Source organism: Symphalangus syndactylus, chromosome 4 (assembly GCF_028878055.3).
Source record: "Symphalangus syndactylus isolate Jambi chromosome 4, NHGRI_mSymSyn1-v2.1_pri, whole genome shotgun sequence".
NCBI classification, from domain to species: domain Eukaryota; kingdom Metazoa; phylum Chordata; class Mammalia; order Primates; family Hylobatidae; genus Symphalangus; species Symphalangus syndactylus.
In genome coordinates, this window is record NC_072426.2 from 99,612,385 (window position 1) to 99,634,002 (window position 21,618).

The following is a 21,618-nucleotide window of genomic DNA, read 5'->3' on the forward strand; positions in this document are numbered from 1 at the left end:
TCAGGAGTTCAAGACCAGCCTGGGCAGCATGGCAAAACCCCATTTTTACAAAAAATAAAAAATCAGCCATGTGTGGTGGTGCACGCCTATAGTCCCAGCTATTCAGGAGGCTGAGGTGGCTGGATCACCTAAACCCAGTGAAGTTGAGGATGCAGTGAGCCGTGATTGTGCCACTGCACTCCAGCCTGGGCAACAGAGTTAAGACCCCATCTCAAAAAAAGAAATTAAAAATGTAATGGCATGGTGTCGCACGCCTGTAGCCCCAGCTACTCTTGAGGCTGAAGTGGGAGGATCACTTGGGCCCAGGAGGTTGAGGCTGCAGTGGGCCATGATTGCACTCCATCCTGGGTGACCCAGCAAGATCCTGTCTCAAAAAAAAAAAAAAAAAAGTAGATTGGTTACACTAGTTAGATAAATGGAAGATAGAGAAAAAGACCCAAATAGAACAGCTAGATATGAAAGATATGTCTGAGATATAAAAATACACTGTGAATTACTAGCAGATTAGATATTGCAGGGAAAAAAATAGTGAAATTGAAGTCATAGCAATAAAGACTATTCAAAATAAAACAGGGTGAAAAAAGATTTTAAAAAACAAATGGCATCAGTGATCTGTGGGACAACTCCAAGCAACCTAATATATGTGTAATTAAAGTTTCCAAAGGAGAGAAGGTAGTGGTAGGGTAATATTTAAAGAAATTGTTTCCAGGGAACTTGAACATTTATGAAATTATAGCCAACAAACAAAAGCATCACCAACTACAAATCTTGTGATATATCTATTCATGAAATCCAGTTACTGTATAAGTTTTTCAAATTTGGAAAAAAAATGACAGGAATGGCCATTATGGAGAAAGGAAACTGAAAAAGAAAAGAAATGGAAAAGGTTTACAGGAATAAAATTGATTATCACTAATGGTTCCCTTGTGTGGTAAAACGATAGGTCCATAACAGAGACTGAACCACTTTTTTATACAATAAGACATCTGATCTGCATATTAAAATTTAATGGCATTCATAAAAGCCAAACAAATCCCACTAAGACTAACCAGCAGTCAGAAACAGGAAGATGTCTGTCTTGTGTATGGAAAATTGGATTTTATTTAAACATTCAAGCTCCCTAGCTTCTTAAAGTGATCTTGTATATTTTAACAGAAATCTGAATTTTTAAAAAGTATTTAAAGAATGAAAGTAGGGATACGGTCAGTTTCCTAAATAATTGTATATCTTTACTATATACTAATAATATTTAATTAGATACTTTAAATCAATCAACTAGTACTTCTCTCTCCCTTTGAATCTTCAACCTAAATTGCTAGAAAAAAATCTTATGCTATATATCAAATGGACCAATGACAGCCTTATGGGATCTCGACATATGCTTACTCATGACCCTCTAATACATTCTTCCCAGAATTACTACCTACTCTAATTTGAGGCAATTTAGGAGAAGACCTTGAGTATGAGTAATTATTTTGTAAGAAAAAAAGAGCACAAATTCCTCAGTTCCATGTGATTTCAATTATCACTCACCAAGAAGATTAAATGTATGCCAAATAAGAGGAAAATACATTTAGAGATTATAAAAAGACTACCACAAGTCTTTTTTCTTCTTTTTCTTTTTCTTTTTCTTTTTTTTTTTTTGAGACAGAGTCTCACTCTGTTGCCCAGGCTGGAGTGCAGTGGCGCGATCTCAGCTCACAGCAACCTCCATTTCCTAGGCTCAAGCAATCCTCCTGCCTCAGCCTCCCAAGTAGCTGGAACTACAGGAATGCGCCACTATGCCCAGCTAATTGTTTTTGTATTTTGCGTAGAGATGAGGTTTCATCATATTGCCCAGGCTGGTCTCCAACTCGGTCTTCCAAAATGCTGGGATTACAGGTGTGAGCCACCACACCCTACCTACAAGTCCTTTTTAAGGGTTCTTTTAGACTATATCCAGAAAAAGTGAGTTACTAAATTTTTTTTCTAGACAGGGTCTCGCTCTGTTACCCAGGGTGGAGTGCAGTGGTACCATCACAGCTCACTATAGCCTCAACCTCCCAGACTCAAGTGATCCTCCCACCTCAGCCTATCAAGTAACTGAGACCACAGGCACATGCCACCATGCCCAGATAATTTTTTATTTTTTATATTTTTTGTAGAGACAGGGTCTCACTATGTTGCCCAGACTGGTCTTGAACTCCTGGGCTCAAGTGATCCTCCCACCTCAGCCTCTCAAGTAGCTGAGACTATAGATGCACATCACCATGCCCAGCTAATTTTTTGTTTTGTACAGACAAGGTCTCCCTATGTTGCCCAGACTGTTCTTGAACTCCTGGGCTCAAGTGAACCTCCTGCCTTGGCCTCACAAAGTGCCAGAATTATAGGCATGAGCCACTGTGCCCAGCCTAGTCACTAATCTTAAATTCCTTTAAATTCTTTCATATATTTATTCATCTAATATATTGAGGAACTATTACATGCTATGATTCCTAAAAATGGGAATATTTTTTAAAAGTCCTTACCTAAGAGGAACCTTGGTAGGAGGAGACAAGTACAAATCAGTCTTTAGAAGTATGTCCAGCAGGCTGGACACAGTGGCTCACACCTGTAATCCCAACACTTTGGGAGGCCAAGGCGGGCAGATCACAAGGTCAGGAGTTCGAGACCAATCTGACCAACATGGTGAAACCCCATCTCTACTTAAAAAATACAAAAATTAGCCAGGCATGGTGGCACATGCCTGTAATCCCAGCTACTCGGGAAGCTGAAACAGGAAAATTGCTTGAACCCAGGAGGTGGAGGTTGCAATGAGCCGAGATGGCACCACTGCACTCCAGCCTGGGTGACAGGGCGACACTCCATCTCAAAAAAAAAAACAAAAAAAGTATGGGTGCAAAAGCAGGAGGAGATTTTTTCTTTTCTTTTTCTTTTCTTTTTTTTTTTCTTTCGAAATGGAGTCTTGCTCTGTCACCCAGGCTGGAGTGCAGTGGTGCGATCTCAGCCCACTGCAACCTCTGCCTCCCACACTCAAGTGATTCTCAAGCCTCAGGCTGCCAGTAGCTGGGATTATAGGTGTGCACCACCACGCCCAACTAGTTTTTGTATTTTTAATAGAGATGGGGTTTCACCATGTTGGCCAGGCTGATCTCAAACTCCCAACCTCAGGTGATCCCTAAGTGCTGGGATTATAGGTGTGAGCCACAGTGCCTGGCCTGGAGGAGTCATTTTTACCTAAGAGGTTAGGAATGTTGCGATGGAGAAGGTAACAACTACACTGCTCCTGCCTTGAGAAGCTCAGCACTACTTACAAAGATGATTCGCTTTGCAGCATCTCTTTGAGCTCTTTTTCCAGCAGATCTCTCTCTTTCTCTCTCACGCATACGCACGTGCACACACACACACACACACATACACACCCTTTCTGTGAGAAATAACCTGCACTTGCAATAGGCCTAGTTGGACTAAGGAGGGCAGTCTACCATCACAAAGTGCAGGTAGCTCACTCTAAAGCCACACAATCTCAATCTACTTCTGTAAAAAGCAGTCATCCTATGTCAGCTCACTGGTTTAGCCGTGGAAAGGAGAGCTTCAGACAAAATAATATAAAGGAAATAGTGTGATTAAGTCTATTTAGACATATGGTCCATAATTTAAAACTGGAAAGCACTTGAAAACATTCACGTTCAACTTTCACTCCCACCAAAAAAAAAAAAAAAGTTGGGGAGAAGTGGAAGTAACTCATATCACATTCACTGTTTTAATAAAAACAAAAAAATTAAAACTGATCTTAGACAGTATAGCCTTTTAGGTTATAAATACTGTCAAAAAGATGCATTGTTTGCCTAAGAGTGAAGTACTGTGGAACAGAACACTTGAAAATTTGATTTCATGGAGGTCACAGTTCCTGGAGCACACCCAGGGAAACAGGTGTTTACATCCCACGATCCCTGTTTTAGAGAGACAGCTTGTTGCAGAGCCCACAAACATATCTGATCAAACAAGGCTATGACGACACTTGGGAGATGGGAAGGAAACAGGTGGAGGGAAGGAAGTGAGAACATGAGAAGCTGGTCAGTGAGGTTTTCTCCACCTGGCCACTGCACCCAGCACCTCCCTCACTGTCATCTCCAACCAGTCTGGCCCCGGTATAATTATGTGGCAGGCAAAATCAATTGTCAAGGCTATTCTTCCTCTCTTCTTAGCCCTTGTTGAGATCTTCCCTTCCCTTCTCATCCTGTCAGGGTCTTTCACACATCAAGAAAGACCTAGATCACATTTCCCAGTCTGAGAAGCCCATCATATTTAAAAACGAAGAAATGCCAAAACAGGTTCATAAAAATGGTGGTCTATTTAAGTGCTTAAATTTAATACTTTAATTGCAATGATCAACTTTTGTCTGGGCTGGAGTGCAGTGGCACAATCATGGCTCACCACAGCCTTGGGTGGAGGCTCAAGTGATCCTCCTACCTTAGCCTCCCGAGTAACTGGGACTACAGGTGCATGCCACCACGCCCAGCTAATTTTTTGTATTTTTAATAGAGATGGGGTTTTGCCATGTTGCCCAGGCTGGTCTTGAACTCCTGGGCTCAAGCAATCCGGCCACCTCAGCCTCCCAAAGTGCTGGGATTACAACGTGAGCCACCACACCTGGCCATGAACAACATCTTTTAAAACTTCTTTTTTTCCTGTGACTACACACATGGCCTTGTTTGAAGATAATATTAAAGTCCAGACCCTTCACAATATAAGGCCTGAGTGAGAAGGCAGGGGTTTGGGGTACAGGCAGGCCCTCAAGCTCTCTCTGCCTTCTCGCATATTAAGAGCCTACCTTCAGCCAAAGATCTAAGTGAAAATGACTGCTAAGGGCCCCCAAATTATCCCTTCATTAGATATTTAAGATTTAAATTGTTCACCTAAGGAATGAACTCCAATATAAAATTTCAGGCATCAGCAACTGAGAGTTCAGCCATTCTAGTATCCTTCAAATAGGAAGTACTGCCTCTATCAATTCACTGGAATTTGTATACACATATGATTTTTTTTTTAATAATAAAAATAGAGCCAGGGATGGTGGCTTACACCTATAATCCCAGCAGTTTGGGAGGCTGAGGTGGAAGGATTGCTTGAGCCCAGGAGTTTGAGAATAGTAGACTACATAGCGAGACCCCATCTCTACGAAAAGTTTTTAAAAATTAACCGTGCATGATGGCATGTGCCTGTAGCCCCAGCTATTCAGGAGGCTGAGGGGAGAATTGTTTGATCCCAGAAGTTTGAGGTTACAGTGAGCTATGATCATGCCACTGTACTCCATCCAGCCTGGGAGACAGAGCAAGACTCCATCTTTAAGAAAATTTTAAATAATAATAATTTAGAAAATAATATATGTGAAGATTTCAAAAGACTCAGGAGATAGGTGAAGAAAGGTTTCTTTTCCATGTTAATATGAAGCATTTGGCACAGATTTTACTTTAAAACAGTAGAGATGGACGCATTCTGTGGCATACCAGTAATAGCTAATATGCTTTGCTCCTGGAGTTGCCATTTTGAGAAAAGTCAAGGATCCTCAGCCATTAGTCACGTAGAGACCTGACTGAAGGCCACAAGCATAGTTACAGTTTTTAGGAGGGAGTCAGGAACACAGAGTACAATGACAAGCTTTAATCTAATTCAAGTAGCAAGTATGCAGCACCAACTCACACGGGTGTACACTGTGTGATAATACTGAAACATGCTGTTCCAACTCTGTACTCCTACATTTAAAGATCCCACAGACCTCATCCACAAAGTATTCCTTTCCCTGTCCCAACTCTCTTAAAGTACAACATAATGCAAAGTGGCCTTCTTGTTCTTATCAAGGCCAAACAGTGATAGTACAGGACACTGCATGAGTACACCCAAAACTAAAAATAAAACCACAAGGATGCAGCTTAAATATATACAATTTCCATTTGTCAATTATATCTCAATAAAGCTAAGGGGAAAAATGAATTTTAAAAAATAACCCACAATGAGTCATATTGAAAACATTCAAAACATTTCAAGGGAAACACCAAACCCTTTGCTAGAGGATGTATACTAGATAACAAAGCCTAAACACACACACACACCCGACATGAGCACACACACACACAAAACCCACAGGCTCACTAAATTCTCTTATTTCAGATTATTGAGATTAGGAGGGTATGCAGCCAGTTTTGACTTCAAATAAAACAGGACTCTGTCCAAGTCAAGAGATAACTGAAGGGGAAGCAGCACGTTGGGAATGAATGGAAGAGGAACAAACGTTACAGCTGCCCAAGCTATACGTTCCTCAAGTCTTGGTAAGTAGTTTATTTTAAAGATAGTGTATGAGTCACAATCTTTAAATTCTTTAAAACCTGAGTAACTAGTCCTGTTCTTTCTCCCCTCTTCCCTTACTTTCTTGTCAAATTTAGCGTCAGTGCAGATTCTGAGTGTGCAGAGTTCAATCAAGAACTCTGCTACCTCCTGGTCCATCAGCTCCACAGTCCTTCCTCCATCTCATACTAGGGTTACAGCAGAAATAGACTGAGTATACAAGCAAGAGTGTCTTACAGATACTAGTAGTTTTCAAATGTATGTTGATTCTGTTGTGATGAATAAAATTTTTAAATTATCTTAAAATATTACTAAATTGGCCAGGCGTGGTGGCTAACGCCTATAATCCCAGTATTCTGAGAGGACTGACTGAATCCAGGAGTTCTAGACCCACCTGGACAACATAGTGAGATCCCATCTCTAAAAAAAAAAATTTTTTTTTCTTTTAATTAGCCAGGTATGGTAGCATGCATGCGTATAGTCCCAGGTACCTGGGAGGCTGAGATGAGAGGATCACCTGAGCCCAGGAGGCTGAGGCTGCAATGAGTTGTGATCACACCACTACATTCCAGCCTAGGTGACATAGCAAGATCCTGTCTCAAAAAATTATATAAAATAAAATAAAATAAAATATTACAAAATTCACTGTATCATTTGTTTGTTTGTTTGTTTGAAATAGAGTCTCACTTTGTCACTCAGACTAGGGTGCAGTGACGTGATCTCCACTCACTGCAATCTCTGCCTCCCAGGTTCAAGCCATTCTCCCACCTCAGCCTCCCAAGTAGCTGGGATTACAGGCACTCCTCACCATGCCTGGATAATTTCTGTATTTTTAGTAGAGACGGGTTTTCACCATGTTAGCCAGACTGGTCTCGAACTCCTGACCTCAAGTGATCTGCCCACCTTAGCCTCCCAAAGTGCTGGGATTACAGGTGTGAGCCATCGCACCCGGCCTGTATCTTTTTGTTTTTATGCATTTCTTAATCAACAAATAATTTAAAATCTCACTATTATTATTTTGTTGTTGGTTTTTTTGGTTTTGTTTTTTTTTGAGACATAGTCTCGCTCTGTCACCCAGGCTGGAGTGCAATGACGCGATCTCAGCTCACTGCAACCTCCACCTCCCAGGCTCAAGCAATTCTCCTGCCTCAGTCACCCAAGTAGCTGGGCCTACAGGCGTGCACCGTCACGCCCAGCTAATTTTTGTATTTTTGGTAGAGACGGGATTTCACCATGTTGGCCACACTGGTCTTGAACTCCTGGCCTCAAGTAATCCACCTGCCCTGGCCTCCTGAAGTGCTAGGATTAAAGGCATGAGCCACCATGCCCAGCCTAAAATCTCACTATTATTACTTAAAGGTCCTTATGCTGAAAAAAGTAGGCAATCACTGTTCTACAGTAGAATGTAATAAAAGAGTTACAGGCGTGGCAACCTAAACACAAAATGAAGTGATAGATACAATAAGAGGATATTTTCACTTATGAAGAAAACTGGCAAAAACTAGGATGTAGATTAAAAGAAGAAGAACACAATCTGGAGAAACAAGCCAACAGGAGGCTAACATCTATCAACAGTCATTCTAAAAAAAGATAATTAGCAACAAATAATTAACAGAATTCAGAACCCAGGAGAATCACAAACTTGTAACCACCTAACAATATTGCTTTGAAATATATAGAGCTAACACTGACAATTACAAGAAAAATAGACAGGTCTACAATTAGTATAGGAGATTTTTAACATATATCAATCATAAACTGATAGTTGAAAGAGACAAATTAGGCTATAAAAAATTGGACTAGTAATATTTATATACTGACCTAATTAGTATAAATAGAACTCTATACCCAAGCAAAAGAGAATATACTTTCTTTTCAAGCACACATAAAAACTCACTAGAACTGAGCTGTATGTAACAAAAGAATTTCCATGAATTGATATTATACCAACCATGTCTTTGGGTACAATACAATTATATTAGAAATATAACAAAAGATATTAAAAAGAATTTTGAAAACTTTAAAAAATTATTTTAAAGAATTTTTAAATTCTCTAATTTAAAAATTAAAGTGGTGCATGCCTGTAGTCCTAGCACTTTGGGAGGTGGAGGTGAGTGGATCACCTGAGGTCAGGAGTTCGAGACCAGTCTGACCAACATAGTGAAACCCCGTCTCTACTAAAAATATAAAAATTAGCCAGGCATGGTGGCAGGCACCTATAATCTCAGCCACTCGGGAGGCTGAGGCAGGAGAATCGCTTGAACCCAGGAGGCAGAGGTTGCAGTGAGCCGAGATCATGCCATTGCACTACAGCCCAGGTGACAAAGCAAGACTCTATCTCAAAAAAGGAAAAAGGAAAGAAAGATTGAACATAAAGACTGAAATATTAAAAATAAGGTATTCAAATAATAAACTTGAGAAAAGTAAATAATAAATATGAGAAAAGAATTTAATGAAATAGATCTTTGTGGGAAAAGCTGGTAAGACAGATAAATCTCTAACAAGAGCGATAAGAAAAAAAGACAAAAGGCAGAAATAAGCAATACTGAATAGGAAATGTGATATAACTAGATACAACAGAGATTTTTAAAAGAATAAATTATTATAAATTTTATGCTAATAAATTGGAAGGTTGGATAAAATTGGTAATTTCTTAGAAAAGTATCAGACTACCAAAGTTGACTCGCAATGAATTTAGAGCCTTATTTAGATAATAAAATGAAACTGAATGAGTTTCTTTTTAGTCATATCTCTTCCTCCCAAAGACACCACCAGATACAGGGAGTTTCAGATGCAAGTTTTGCCAAACTTTCAAGAGCAGATAATCTTTATCTTACATAACCTGTTTCAAAAACTAGAAAAAGACCTTATTTTATGAAGCTAAAATAACTTTGATACCCAAACTAGACAAGAATATAAGAAGAAAATAAAATTACAGATAAAGGTCCCTCATGAGCAAAAATGCAAAATCCTTTTAAAATATTAGCAAATTAAATTCAGCACTATATATATATTTTTTTTCATCACAGCCAGGTAGGGTTTATCGTAGAAATGCAAGAATGGTTCATTATCAGCAAATCTATATTCATGTGGTAAACCATAGACTACCTCAACAGAGTAAAGGATAAAAGTTGTGTCACCCACTCAACAGATACAGAAAGAAAGGGATTAAATAAAAACAAGTAATCATCGTCCAATTAAAAAAAAAAGTCTTACTACAGAAGACTACAAATTAGATAAAAAATATCTCGGAGAAAAGCTTAAAAAGTAACTGACGGGCTGGGCGCGGTGGCTCACGCTTGTAATCCCAGCACTTTGGGAGGCCGAGGCGGGCGGATCACGAGGTCAGGAGACCGAGACCACGGTGAAACCCCGTCTCTACTAAAAATACAAAAAAAATTAGCCCTGCGTGGTGGCGGGCGCCTGCAGTCCCAGCTACTCAGAGAGGCTGAGGCAGGAGAATGGCGTGAACCCGGGAAGCGGAGCTTGCAGTGAGCCGAGATTGCGCCACTGCACTCCACCTAGCGAGACTCCGTCCCAAAAAAAAAAAAAAAAAGTAACTGACGGCCCAAGCACGGTGGCTCACGCCTGTAATTTCAGCACTTTGGTAGGCCAAGGTGAGCAGATCACCTGAGCTCAGGAGTTTGAGACCACCCTGGGCAAAATGGTGAAACCCCTCTCTACCAAAATACAAGAAATCAGCTGGCAGTAGTGGCGCACACCTGTAGTCACAGCTACCTGCGGGGCCAAGGCATGAGAATCGCTTGAGCCCTAGATGGGGAGGTTGCGGTGGGCTGAGATCATGCTACTGCACTCCAGCTTGTGCTACAGAGTGAGACTCCGTCTCAAAAAAAAAAAAAAAACTAACTGAAGAATTGAATCATTTATTTGGAGAAAACTATTAAGAAACAAAAATTAAGAAGCTATAGAAGAAGAAAAAAAAAGAAGCTATAGAAGGGAGCTAATATGTAATTGAAGTAGGAGTCAGTACTCAATTCCAGAGGCAGGGCATGGACACTGGACCACACAGAGGACTAGCTAAAGCAGGTCCAGGGTAAAAGCACCTCCCCATAAGACACGCCCACCAGGGTGATAGGTCAGCTTACCATTGCCATGGCAACACCCAGACGTTACTGCCTCTTTCCATGGCAATGACCCAACAACCTAGAAGCTACCACTTGCATTCTAGAAATTTCTGCATAAATCACCCCTGAATTAGAATATAATTAAAAGTGGGTATAAATATGAATGCAGAACTGCCTCTGAGCTGCTACTCTGGGCACCCTGCCTCTAGGGTAGCCCTGCTCCGCCAGCAGCAATGCCTCTGCGCTGCTGCTGCTGTACACTGCTGCTTCAATAAAAGTTGCTAACACTACCGGCTAGCTCTTGAATTCTTTCCTAGGAAAAGCCAAGAACCCTCTTGGGCTAAGCCTCAATTTTGGGGTTTGCCTGTCCTGCATCATAATCACCAAATGTTTCTTTTTGTTTGTTTTAGGTATTTTCACATATATCATTTCACTCATTTAAACCTCACAATAACTATTATGTTAGAAGAAAAGACTATTGTAAAGAAGAATGAGAAAGTACCTTAGCATACTGGAATCAAACAGTTCAGGGTTAGAATCCTACCTCTGCCATGTATGAACTGAGTAACTTTCAACGCCTTACTGAGCTTCTCTTCATCTGAAAAATGAAGTGGACTAAATAACACAACTTAAAATACCCAGCTCATAGAAGGTATTTAAGAAATTGAGCAGAGTTCAAGACCAGGCTGGCCAACATGGTGAAACCCCGTCTCTACTAAAAATACAAAAATTAGCTGGGCGTGGTGGTGCGTGCCTGTAGTCCCAGCTAATCGGGAGCCTGAGGCGGGAGAATTGCTTGAACCCAGGAGACAGAGGTTGCAGTGAGCCGAGATCACGCCACTGCACCCCAGCCTGGATGACAGAGAGAGACTCCGTCTAAAACAAAAAACAAACAAACAAACAAAAAAACAGTAGTGATAGGCCAGGTGCGGTAGCTCATGCCTGTAATCCCAGCAGTTTGGGAGGCCGAGGCAGATGGATCACTTGAGGCCAGGAGTTCGAGACCAGCCTGGCCAACATGGTGAAACCCGTCTCTACTAAAAATGCAAAAATTGACCAGGTGTGGTGGCGTATGCCTGTAGTCCCAGCTATTCGGGAGGCTGAGTCAGGAGACTCTCTTGAACCTGAGAGGTGGAGGTTGCAACGAGCTGAGATGGCGCCATTGCACTCCAGCCTGGGCAGCAGAGCGAGATTCCATCTCAAAAAAAAAAAAAAAAAACAGTAGTACTAAATTATGTTTAATGTGGCAAGTCCAAAGGTGAACTATTCAAAGTTTGAGTGCTTGCTCTAGGTCAAAAATGCAGCAAGGCAGTGGGCAGAGGTCAATGATTACATCACAGAAACTTGGGCATCCACATTAAGAGACAAAAATCTTCTAATACTGTAGTAGTGGAAAGAACCACAAAACTCAGGACACACACACACACAAATCACACATTAGCCCCAGGCAAACAAAGGGTATTAAGCGATATGAATAATTAATTGTTAAAAAAAAGATATTCTGGGCACTTTCACCCACAAGTGTCTTTAAAAATACAAATTTCATCACAAATTATTTTGAGTGTTCAAGATCACAAGCAAAGAAAAAGCTACAAGGCCTGATGACCTAAAAATGTGACATCATTGCTTAGATCAAAAGAGATCTAAATTAAGTATAAAGCATATTTTAATCCTTCTCAAATTTCTTCTTTGTGCATGAATATAAATTATGGTAAATTTGTACAAGTATATACCATAACTGTTCTTAACTAATAAAGTTTAAGGGTTAAAATAAAGAATTCCCAAGAAATGTGAATAATGGCAATCATGTAGCAGCAGTACATCTTTTCACATGGTATTTTGGGAACATTCTTTTATTCAATAAGCCTAGACATTACAGTATGCTTCAAAAATAGTCCAAGCTGGTGAACCAGTCCAAGTTTTGACTTCAAGCAGACTGTCAGAGCAGCACTGAGGCAGAAAGTGACAACACTGTCCAGTTCGAAATGAAGCTGTCATTTGCCTGCCAACAGATATGTACACCATGCCCTTTTCAAGTTCATATCGCAACACCACCTCAGAAGTGATGCCTTTTGATCCATTCAGTACTGAACATCCTTGGATCGGGTCCAAGAATTGCCTTCCTTATTCATTTCTGCTCCACTGCAGAAATGAGAATGAAATTCCACTGTGTACAGCAATGACAATTTTTCCAAGGCAAATAAAATAGTTTGCTATAAACATTTCTCACCTATAATAAAGAATCAATTTAAAGCAAATCTACACTGACAGAAAATAAATCTGGTCAGTTTGACATCCAGCTTATTCTCTGTTACAACACTAGCACCTACTATTCCTTCTGTATTTGGTTATGAATCTTCTGAAAGATGCTTTCATATTGTCATCCTACTGCTCAGCAACTACAAAGCTTCCCTCCTGCCCAATTCTAAATTCCCCTGCCTGGCTTTCAAGGACCTTCACTATTGCCCAACCTACCTACCTAAGCTTAGTTCCTACCACCCCCACCATGTGCCCCTCTCCCCACAGGCCCTCATGACTTGGTCATGCCATTCATTGCACCTAGAGTATTTTCCGTCCTCCCTACATCTAACCATCCTCCCAAGCCCCACTTCCTACATAAACGCTCTTTCTACTATTCCTACTTACAATGAGAGAGCTCTCTCTCTGAATTCCTATCATAAAGTCAGTCTGTATTACAGCTCTTTAATTGGAAACTTCTTAAAACATTTCTTTTTTACAAAATTTCTCTGCAGTAGTGTTTCCACTTTTGCTCTGCCATCATGTATAGGAAAATAAAACTCAAGTTTATGGCATATCCCCATGGGTCTATTTGGGATTATGCACAATTCCCAGCCACAATAGCTGTAGTTCCACTAATTTCTCTCCCATTAAAGAAAACATAATAACAAGCATATTATACTTCAATGAAAGTTTAAAAAAAAAAACTCATAATGAGCAGGAATGAGAGGGATATTATTATACACGTGAACTTAAATATGCTCAATTAAGTTTTTTTTTGTTTTTGTTTTTGTTTTTTGAGATGGAGTCTCGCTCTGTCGCCCAGGCTGGAGTGCAGTGGCGCAATCTCAGCTCACTGCAAACTCCGCCTCCTGGGTTCATGCATTCTCCTGCCTTAGCCTCCCGAGTAGCTGGGACTACTGGCGCCCACCACCACGCCCGGCTAATTTTTTGTATTTTTAGTAGAGACGGAGTTTCACCGTGGTATCGATCTCCTGACCTCACGATCTCCCCGCCTTGGCCTCCCAAAGTGCTGGGATTACAGGCATGAGCCACCACGCCTGGCCTCTCAATTCATTTTTTTTTTTTTTTTTAAAGAAAAGCATTAGTATCCTCTGGCACTTTATTACTGTTAATATATTATTTGCAATATATCTCACAAGTGACCATTCATTACACACTGGTAGGAACTACTATTCTACAAACAGCACTCAGCATGCTAGGCACATAGAAGGCAATCAGTAAATAATTAACCAAGGAGCATGTCTAGCCCATTAATCAATTATATATAAAACATTACTGCCACAGCAGTCTGATGATGATGATGACGAAGAAGAAAATGACAACTGACAGTGATACAAAATGTAAATATGGAGTACAGTAGCTGACTCCCCTGATGACAGTCTCAAAAGAAACAAATGATTTCTTTTTTTTTTTTTTTTTTTTGAGACAGAGTTTCGCTCTTGCCCAGGCTGGAATGCATGGCATGATCTCGGCTCACTGCAACCTCCACCACCTGGGTTCAAGTGATTCTCCTACCTCAGCCTCCCAAGTAGCTGGGATTACAGGCATGTGCCACCACACCCAGCTAATTTTGAATTTTTAGTAGAGATGGGGTTTCACCATGTTGGCCAGGCTGGTTTTGAACTCTTGACCTCAAATGATCCACCTGCCTCAGCCTCCCAAAGTGCTGGGATTACAGGCATGAGCCACCGCACCCAGCCAGGAACAAATGATTTCTTATAGGGTTATAAGGTTAGTCTAACCAACATTTTACAATACAACATAGCTGCTGCACTCCTGAAGTTTATGACAATCTGGGCAGTTTCTATGGCAATCACCATGCAACCCTACACCTCTTGTGCAACACTGTGGCTATTATTGCAATCTTGGGTAAAATTAGTAAATTGTGAGCTCTGTCTGCCAGTGCAGCCAGGGATCAAATAACTTTTGCTCCACCCAAGAGAAAGGCTGTGACCATGCAAATCTTGTTCTATATTAAAATGGCTCTCACTTTTACAGTAAGGAATTGCCTGAGCACTGGAAGTTCCTCATCGACAATTGTATCATTTTAAATGTATTAAACCCATTTTTCCATATGCCCTTAATTGCCAATCACACAAATAGCCTATGATAGGATCTTGAGGTCCCCAAATCCTAAAAGTAATATATCTTTCCCTGAAAAATCTTTAAATATATATCAGATAGCTTAGGTATAAATCTATCTAGAGGCCAAGTATCTTCTGTTTTCTCTAGCCTTGACATCTTAACATTCTAGGAGTACAGACTGATCTAACAATAAATTTTTAAATATTTTAGCCTTTAGTGTTGCTTAAGCAGTCACTTGAGAAATCCTTGCAAAAGTAGACTACAGAGGAAGTTTCAGTCGGTCATGCCCCAGAAATTTCTAAACATCAACCAAGCAGCTCAAAAGAATGTCCTACTCAGTAGTTCCAAGGATGTCATTAATTGCTTCCATCTGTTTCCCCCCTCTCTGTCCCTGTCTTTTCCAAGTCAAAGCATCTACTATTTTCTGCTTCACTTTGCATTCTATAGAAAAACAAGAAAAGCAAACATAAAAATCCATCACAGTTTTTTTTATTTTGTTTTGTTTTACACAGGGTCTCACTCTGTCACCCAGGCTGGAGTGCAGTGGCGTAATGACAGCTCACTGCAGCCTCGACCTCCTGGGCTTAAGCAATCCTCCCACCTTGGCCTCCCAAAGTGCTGGGATTACAAGTGTGAGCCATCATGCCTAGCCCTCCACCATGTTTTCAATTATAGAATATTTATTTGCCCCCAAATTTGTTGGACAACCACAGCCATATTGTTGTTTGTACTCAAGGCTATTTTCAAGTAACATTTCAGAGTGTGGCATATTAAATTATATACTTTTAAAAAATTGCTCAGTAAAGTTTTCAGTTGGTCATAACATATGACTTTTCCCTGATTAACCATGGAGACCAGAGTTTTTCCCCATGGCACAATAAAAGTTCAAATCTCTGAATGGTTTCATCCATTGACTATCCTTACCTAAATCAACAATTACATGATCAATGATTTTTTTTTTTTTTTTTTGAGATAGAGTTTCGCTCTTGTTGCCCAGGCTGGAGTGCAATGGCATGATCTCGGCTCACCATAACCTCCGTTTCCCAGGTTCAAGCGATTCTCTCGCCTCAGCCTCCAGCGTAGCTGGGATTACAGGCATGCGCCACCACGCCTGGCTAATTTTGTATTTTTAGTAGAGATGGGGTTTCTCCACGTTGGTCAGGCTGGTCTCGAACTCCCGACCTCAAGTGATCTGCCCGCCTCGGCCTCCCAAAGTGCTGGGATTACAGGCGTGAGCCACCATGCCCAGTGATCATTGATTTTTTAATTCTGTCATGTCTTCCACATTTATTGGTTAGAATTCACCTTACAACTAGGGCTATTGGGCTACTCTAAAAATTTTGTACAGGAAAGGCAAGATAAATGCTTAATTTCCTTTAAATTACCAATTATTAGAGTAAGGGGTTGATGCCCTAGTTACCACACAGGGTGATCAATAAAGTTTTATTTTGTTTTAAAGTGACCAAATTTTTTGAAAATTTTATCACAACTAGGGTGTGCTCATTTTTAATTTTTCTAAGTCCCCAAGGAAGTCTGTGAGAGCACATAGCATATTTCAGAATATGTCTCTGGGGATGAGCAAAAATAAGTTTCCTGACAAAATCCACTTACCAATCAAATCATATTCATAGACTAGAATGTCAGGGTTGGAAGCAATTGTTTGTAGGGTCTTCTAATCCAACTACCTACCTGATAGTAAAACCCCTACTCACTCATTCCCCGTGCTCTGTATCTTCCAAGGGGTGAGGGGCAACCTGCTACAAGCTAGAGCTATGTTTTTAATGTAAGGTAAATGCAAGTTTAATTATAATATGCTTAGTTGACAGCATAAGATTCCTCTTAATATTACCAGGCTAAGGCCGGGGCATAGTGGCTCATGCCTATACTCCCAACACTTTGGGAGGCCAATGCAGGAGGATTGCTTGAGCCCAGGACTTCAAGACCAGCCTGGGCAACAGGGAGACCTTGCCTCTACAAATGATTTAAAAATTGTCCGGAGGCTGGGCGCGGTGGCTCACGCTTGTAATCCCAGCACTTTGGGAGGCCGAGGTGGGCGGATCACGAGGTCAGGAGATCGAGACCACGGTGAAACCCGTCTCTACTAAAAATACAAAAAAATTAGCCGGGCGTGGTGGCGGGCGCCTGTAGTCCCAGCTACTCGGAGAGGCTGAGGCAGGAGAATGGCGTGAACCCGGGAGGCGGAGCTTGCAGTGAGCCGAGATTGCGCCACTGCACTCCAGCCTGGGCGACAGAGCGAGACTCCGTCTCAAAAAAAAAAAAAAAAAAAAAAAAAAAATTGTCCGGGCATCGTGGCACACACCTGTGGTCCCAGCTACTCGGGAGGCCAGGCAGGAGGATCACTTAAGCCTGGGCGATCGAAGCTGCAGTGAGCCATGATCACACCACTGCACTTCAACCTGGGTGACAGAGTGAGAGCCTGTCTCAAAAATATATATATATTACCAGGCTGATCGGATGGCATGTAAACAAAATAGGCTCATGTTGGTCAGAGCTGGAAGAAACCTTGAGATCACCAAGTCCAATGAAGGTAGGACAAAAAAGATACTCCCACAAAACAGGCTCTACAAAAAAACAGATGCTTCTAGCACCTTACTTCCTGACACATGAAGACATTTTACAGAATTAACAGAAACACAGTTGCATAAAGCACCCACTCGAGTTAGGTAGAAATAAGAAGACTTCAATATGGGTGAGAATTTTACATCTGTTCAATGAAAATAATAGAACATAAGGAGGATAAAAATAAAGGAACACTTTTAGCTTTATTCAAAGTTGTGATATATAACATACATAGAGAAAATAAACATATGTATAATATAATGAATAAATATAAAACAACCACCCATGTAACTCATCACTTACATCAAAAATAGAACATTATTACCACTTTTAGATGCCCCTGTGTACCTCTCCCTGAGTATAAACCTCTTCCTCCTTCCCAGAGATAGGACTACCCCGGCTGTGGTGACCATTATTACTTACTCATCTGCATCTTTTTACCATATAAATAGGCATGTCTAAACAACATAGTTTATTTCTGCATGTTTTTGAACTTTTTTTTTTCTTTTTTTTTTTGAGATAAGAGTCTCATTCTGTCACCCAGGCTGGAGTGCAGTGGCTTGATCTTGGCTCACTGCAACCTCCGCCTCCCGGGTTCAAGTGATTCTCCTGCCTCAGCCTCCCAAGTAGCTGAGATTACAAGTGTGAGCCACCACGCCTGGCTAATTTTTATATTTTTAGTACAGATGGGGTTTCACCATGTTGGCCAGGCCGGTCTCGAACTCCTGACCTCAAGTGATCCACCTGCCTTGGCCTCCCAAAGTACTGGGATTACAGGTGTGAGTCATCACACCTGGCCATTTTTGAACTTTAAATAAGTGGAACCTACATATCTATCTATCTATCTATCTATCTATCTATCTATCCATCTCTGTCTCTCTGTCTTTCATTTCCCTCAATTATTTTTGAGATTCATTCATTTCTCTTGTCTTTTTATTTATTTATTTATTTATTTTTAGATACAGGGTTTCACTCTGTCACCCAGGCTGGAGTGCAGTGGTGCAGTCACAGCTCACTGCAGCCTCAACTTCCCCAGCTCAGGTGATCCTCCCACTTCAGCCACCTGGGTGGCTGGGACTACCGGCTCACACCACCACACGCAGCTAATGTTTTGTAGAGATGAGTTTTCACCATATTGCCCAGGCTGGTCTCAAACTCCTAGGCTCAAGTGATCTTCCCTCCTCAGCCTCCCAAAGTGCCAGGATTACAGGTGTGAGCCACTGCACCTGGCCTCATTGTTTTTTTCAATTGAAATGAAACTCGTATAGCATAAAATTTACCATTTTTAAGTGAAAATTCCTCACTCCTTTTCATTACTGATTAATATTACAATTTCTGACTACACCATGATTATTTTATCCATTCTACTCTAGATAGACCAGTGGGGTCATCATGAACAATGCTGATAGAAATGTTTTTTATATGGATGCTGGTGTGCATGTGGACGAGTATCTTTAGGGAGCATACCTGAGAGTGGAACTGCCTATCTTCTACTTTACTGATGTCATGTTGTTTTCCAAAGTGGCTGCACCAATTTACATTCCCAACAGCAGTGTAAGAATATTCCAGTTGCTCCACATCTTATCAACAGCTAATATTATCAGGGTTCTTAATTTGGGGTGTATAATAGAATAATTTGCACTTCTCTGATGACTGAGATAAAATATTTATTGGCCACTTAAATTTCTTCTTTTGAGGTGCCTATTCAAGTCCTTCATACATCTTTTTGAAAAGTCTTATGTTATTCTTATTGACTTCTATGAGTTCTACTTTTTTTGTCCTACACATCAGCTTTTACTTTTACTTACAACTTGACTGCGATATAGAACAAAACCACTAATCAAAAACAATATAGGAACCTAAGAAGTGGCCGGGCGCGGTGGCTCACGCTTGTAATCCCAGCACTTTGGGAGGCCGAGGCGGGCGGATCACGAGGTCAGGAGATCGAGACCACGGTGAAACCCCGTCTCTACTAAAAATACAAAAAAATTAGCCGGGCATGGTGGCAGGCGCCTGTAGTCCCAGCTACTCAGAGAGGCTGAGGCAGGAGAATGGCGTGAACCCGGGAGGCGGAGCTCGCAGTGAGCCGAGATTGCGCCACTGCACTCCAGCCTGGGCGACAGAGCGAGACTCCGACTTAAAAAAAAAAAAAGAACCTAAGAAGTTTTAAGTATTCAAAAATTAGTATGTCTGCTTGTCTTATGCAGAATAGCCCAAAAAGCTTGGAAATTATTTTTAGGAGTACTAGGAGATATATAAATATAACTTAAAATGTAACTGAAAATATGAAACAGTAATTTTTTTTTTTTTGAGACAGAGTCCCGCTCTGTCACCCAGACTGGAGTGCAGTGGCGTGATCTCCACTCACTGCAAGCTCCGCCTCCCGAGTTCACGCCATTCTCCTGCCTCAGCCTCCCAAATAGCTGAGACTACAGGCACCCGCCACCACGCCTGGCTAATTTTTTTTATATTTTTAGTAAAGACAGGGTTTCACCATGTTAGCCAGGATGGTCTCGATCTCCCAACCTCAGGTGATCCACTCGCCTCAGCCTCCCAAAGTGCTGGGATTACAGGCATGAGCCACCATGCCCGGCCAAAACAATAATTTTTTAAAGTTTATATCTACCATTATTCCCTTATCTCCAGCAAAGGTGCCTAGTATACAATGCAGATTCATGCATGCTATAGTCACAGTGGGTCTCTGAATACTTTTCATTTTGGAAAGAAAAACTCAAAAGTCATGGTCTTATTAAAAATTATTACATCAAAAATCGCCCAGGTACAGTGGCTCACACCTGTAATCCCAGCACTTTGGGAGGCCAAGGTGGGTGGATCACCTGAGGTCAGAAGTTCAAGACCAGCTTGGCCAACATGGTGAAACCCCATCTCTACTAAAAATACAAAAATTAGCCAGGGATGGTGGCACGCACCTATAATCCAAGCTATTCTGGAGGCTGAGACAGGCAAATCATTTAAACCCAAGAGGCAGAGGTTGCAGTGAGCAGACATCGCACCATTGCACTCCAAACTGGGTGACGAGGGTGAAACTCCGTCTCAAAAAAAAAAAAAAAAAAATTATGTCAAAAATGCCTAATATCAAAGACTAAAATGAACAGCTTTTTTTAAAAAAAGTTAGAAGACAAAAAAGTTGAAATTTCAATTGTAAACAAAAGTTTTATACCAAAAAAAAAGTTGTTACTGAAATCAGCTACTTTTTCTTCCTAACAAGAGTATTATTCTGCTTAGCAAAAGAAGAATTTTTAATTACTCACTTAATAAATGCTGGTGGCATATCTCTCTTCAAAATCTGATCCTCAGTGGTTTGAACAGTCTCTTTTCCAACCTACAAGAGGAAAAAAAATCATAATTCAAATATAAATTCTCAGACTTTAAAAAACTATTACTTAAGCATATTTGAAACATAAACATAATCTATCATTAAAGTTTCTAGATTTAAGGGAGATTTCTGGATTTAAAAAATTTTTTAGGATTACTCACATAATATGCCTTCACAATATACTAGAATAACATTATGGAATGCAAACAGAATGTTGTATTACTCCTTCTTTAGACTAACTAATTTGAAAGCATTACTGAGCATAATAGGAGAAATTCATCATTGAGAATATAAGTGTGTGTATTTAGCCAAAATCTCTGCCACATCTCTAAAATGTTACATGAAGTACATGAATCAAGTTAGACAGACAAAAATATCTATATAGAAAAAAATGAAGTTATTGGAACTGGGAAAAATATCTGAAGCTATTATGATTCTGACACTAGAAACCAAACATGAAAATATGCAACTTCACTAGTAATCAAAAAAACTGAAATTAAAACGACATGATATTTTTCCTAATTACAGTGCAAGTTAAAAAGAAAGAATATATAATGCTGAATGCAAAAATGGAATGGGTAGTTTTACACCCTGCAGGTGGTGATATAAACTGACATATTCTCTTTGGAAAATCACTTGCTAGAATTTGTTAGGAGACATAAAAAAAGTCATACCTAGGAATTCCACTTATGAGAATATACCTTATAAGCAGTAATACCAAATGTGATAATAAAAACAATATTCACAAAAGTATTCACTATGATGACAGTATAAAAGCTAAAACACTTCATAAATAACTCCTCCAACAAACAGGAATAGTTAAGTAAATTAAGATATATTGTTAGGTTGAGTACTATGTGGGCCATTAAAACAATGGTTATAAAAACAGCATTATAGGAAAATGTTTATGACATTATATTTCACTTAAAAGAAGAAATATAAATA

At 40.3% G+C, this 21,618-nt stretch overlaps 1 protein-coding gene across 2 annotated transcripts in view; it reads right to left on the reverse strand.

The window, feature by feature from the left end:
- Positions 1-21,618, reverse strand: part of VCL (vinculin) — a 128,801-nt gene that overhangs the window by 62,336 nt on the left and 44,847 nt on the right. For both annotated transcript variants that reach the window (XM_055275680.2, XM_055275679.2), the window contains exon 2: positions 20,609-20,679. In XM_055275680.2, coding sequence (XP_055131655.1) covers positions 20,609-20,679 — 71 coding nt within the window. The remainder of the gene's footprint in view (positions 1-20,608; positions 20,680-21,618) is intronic.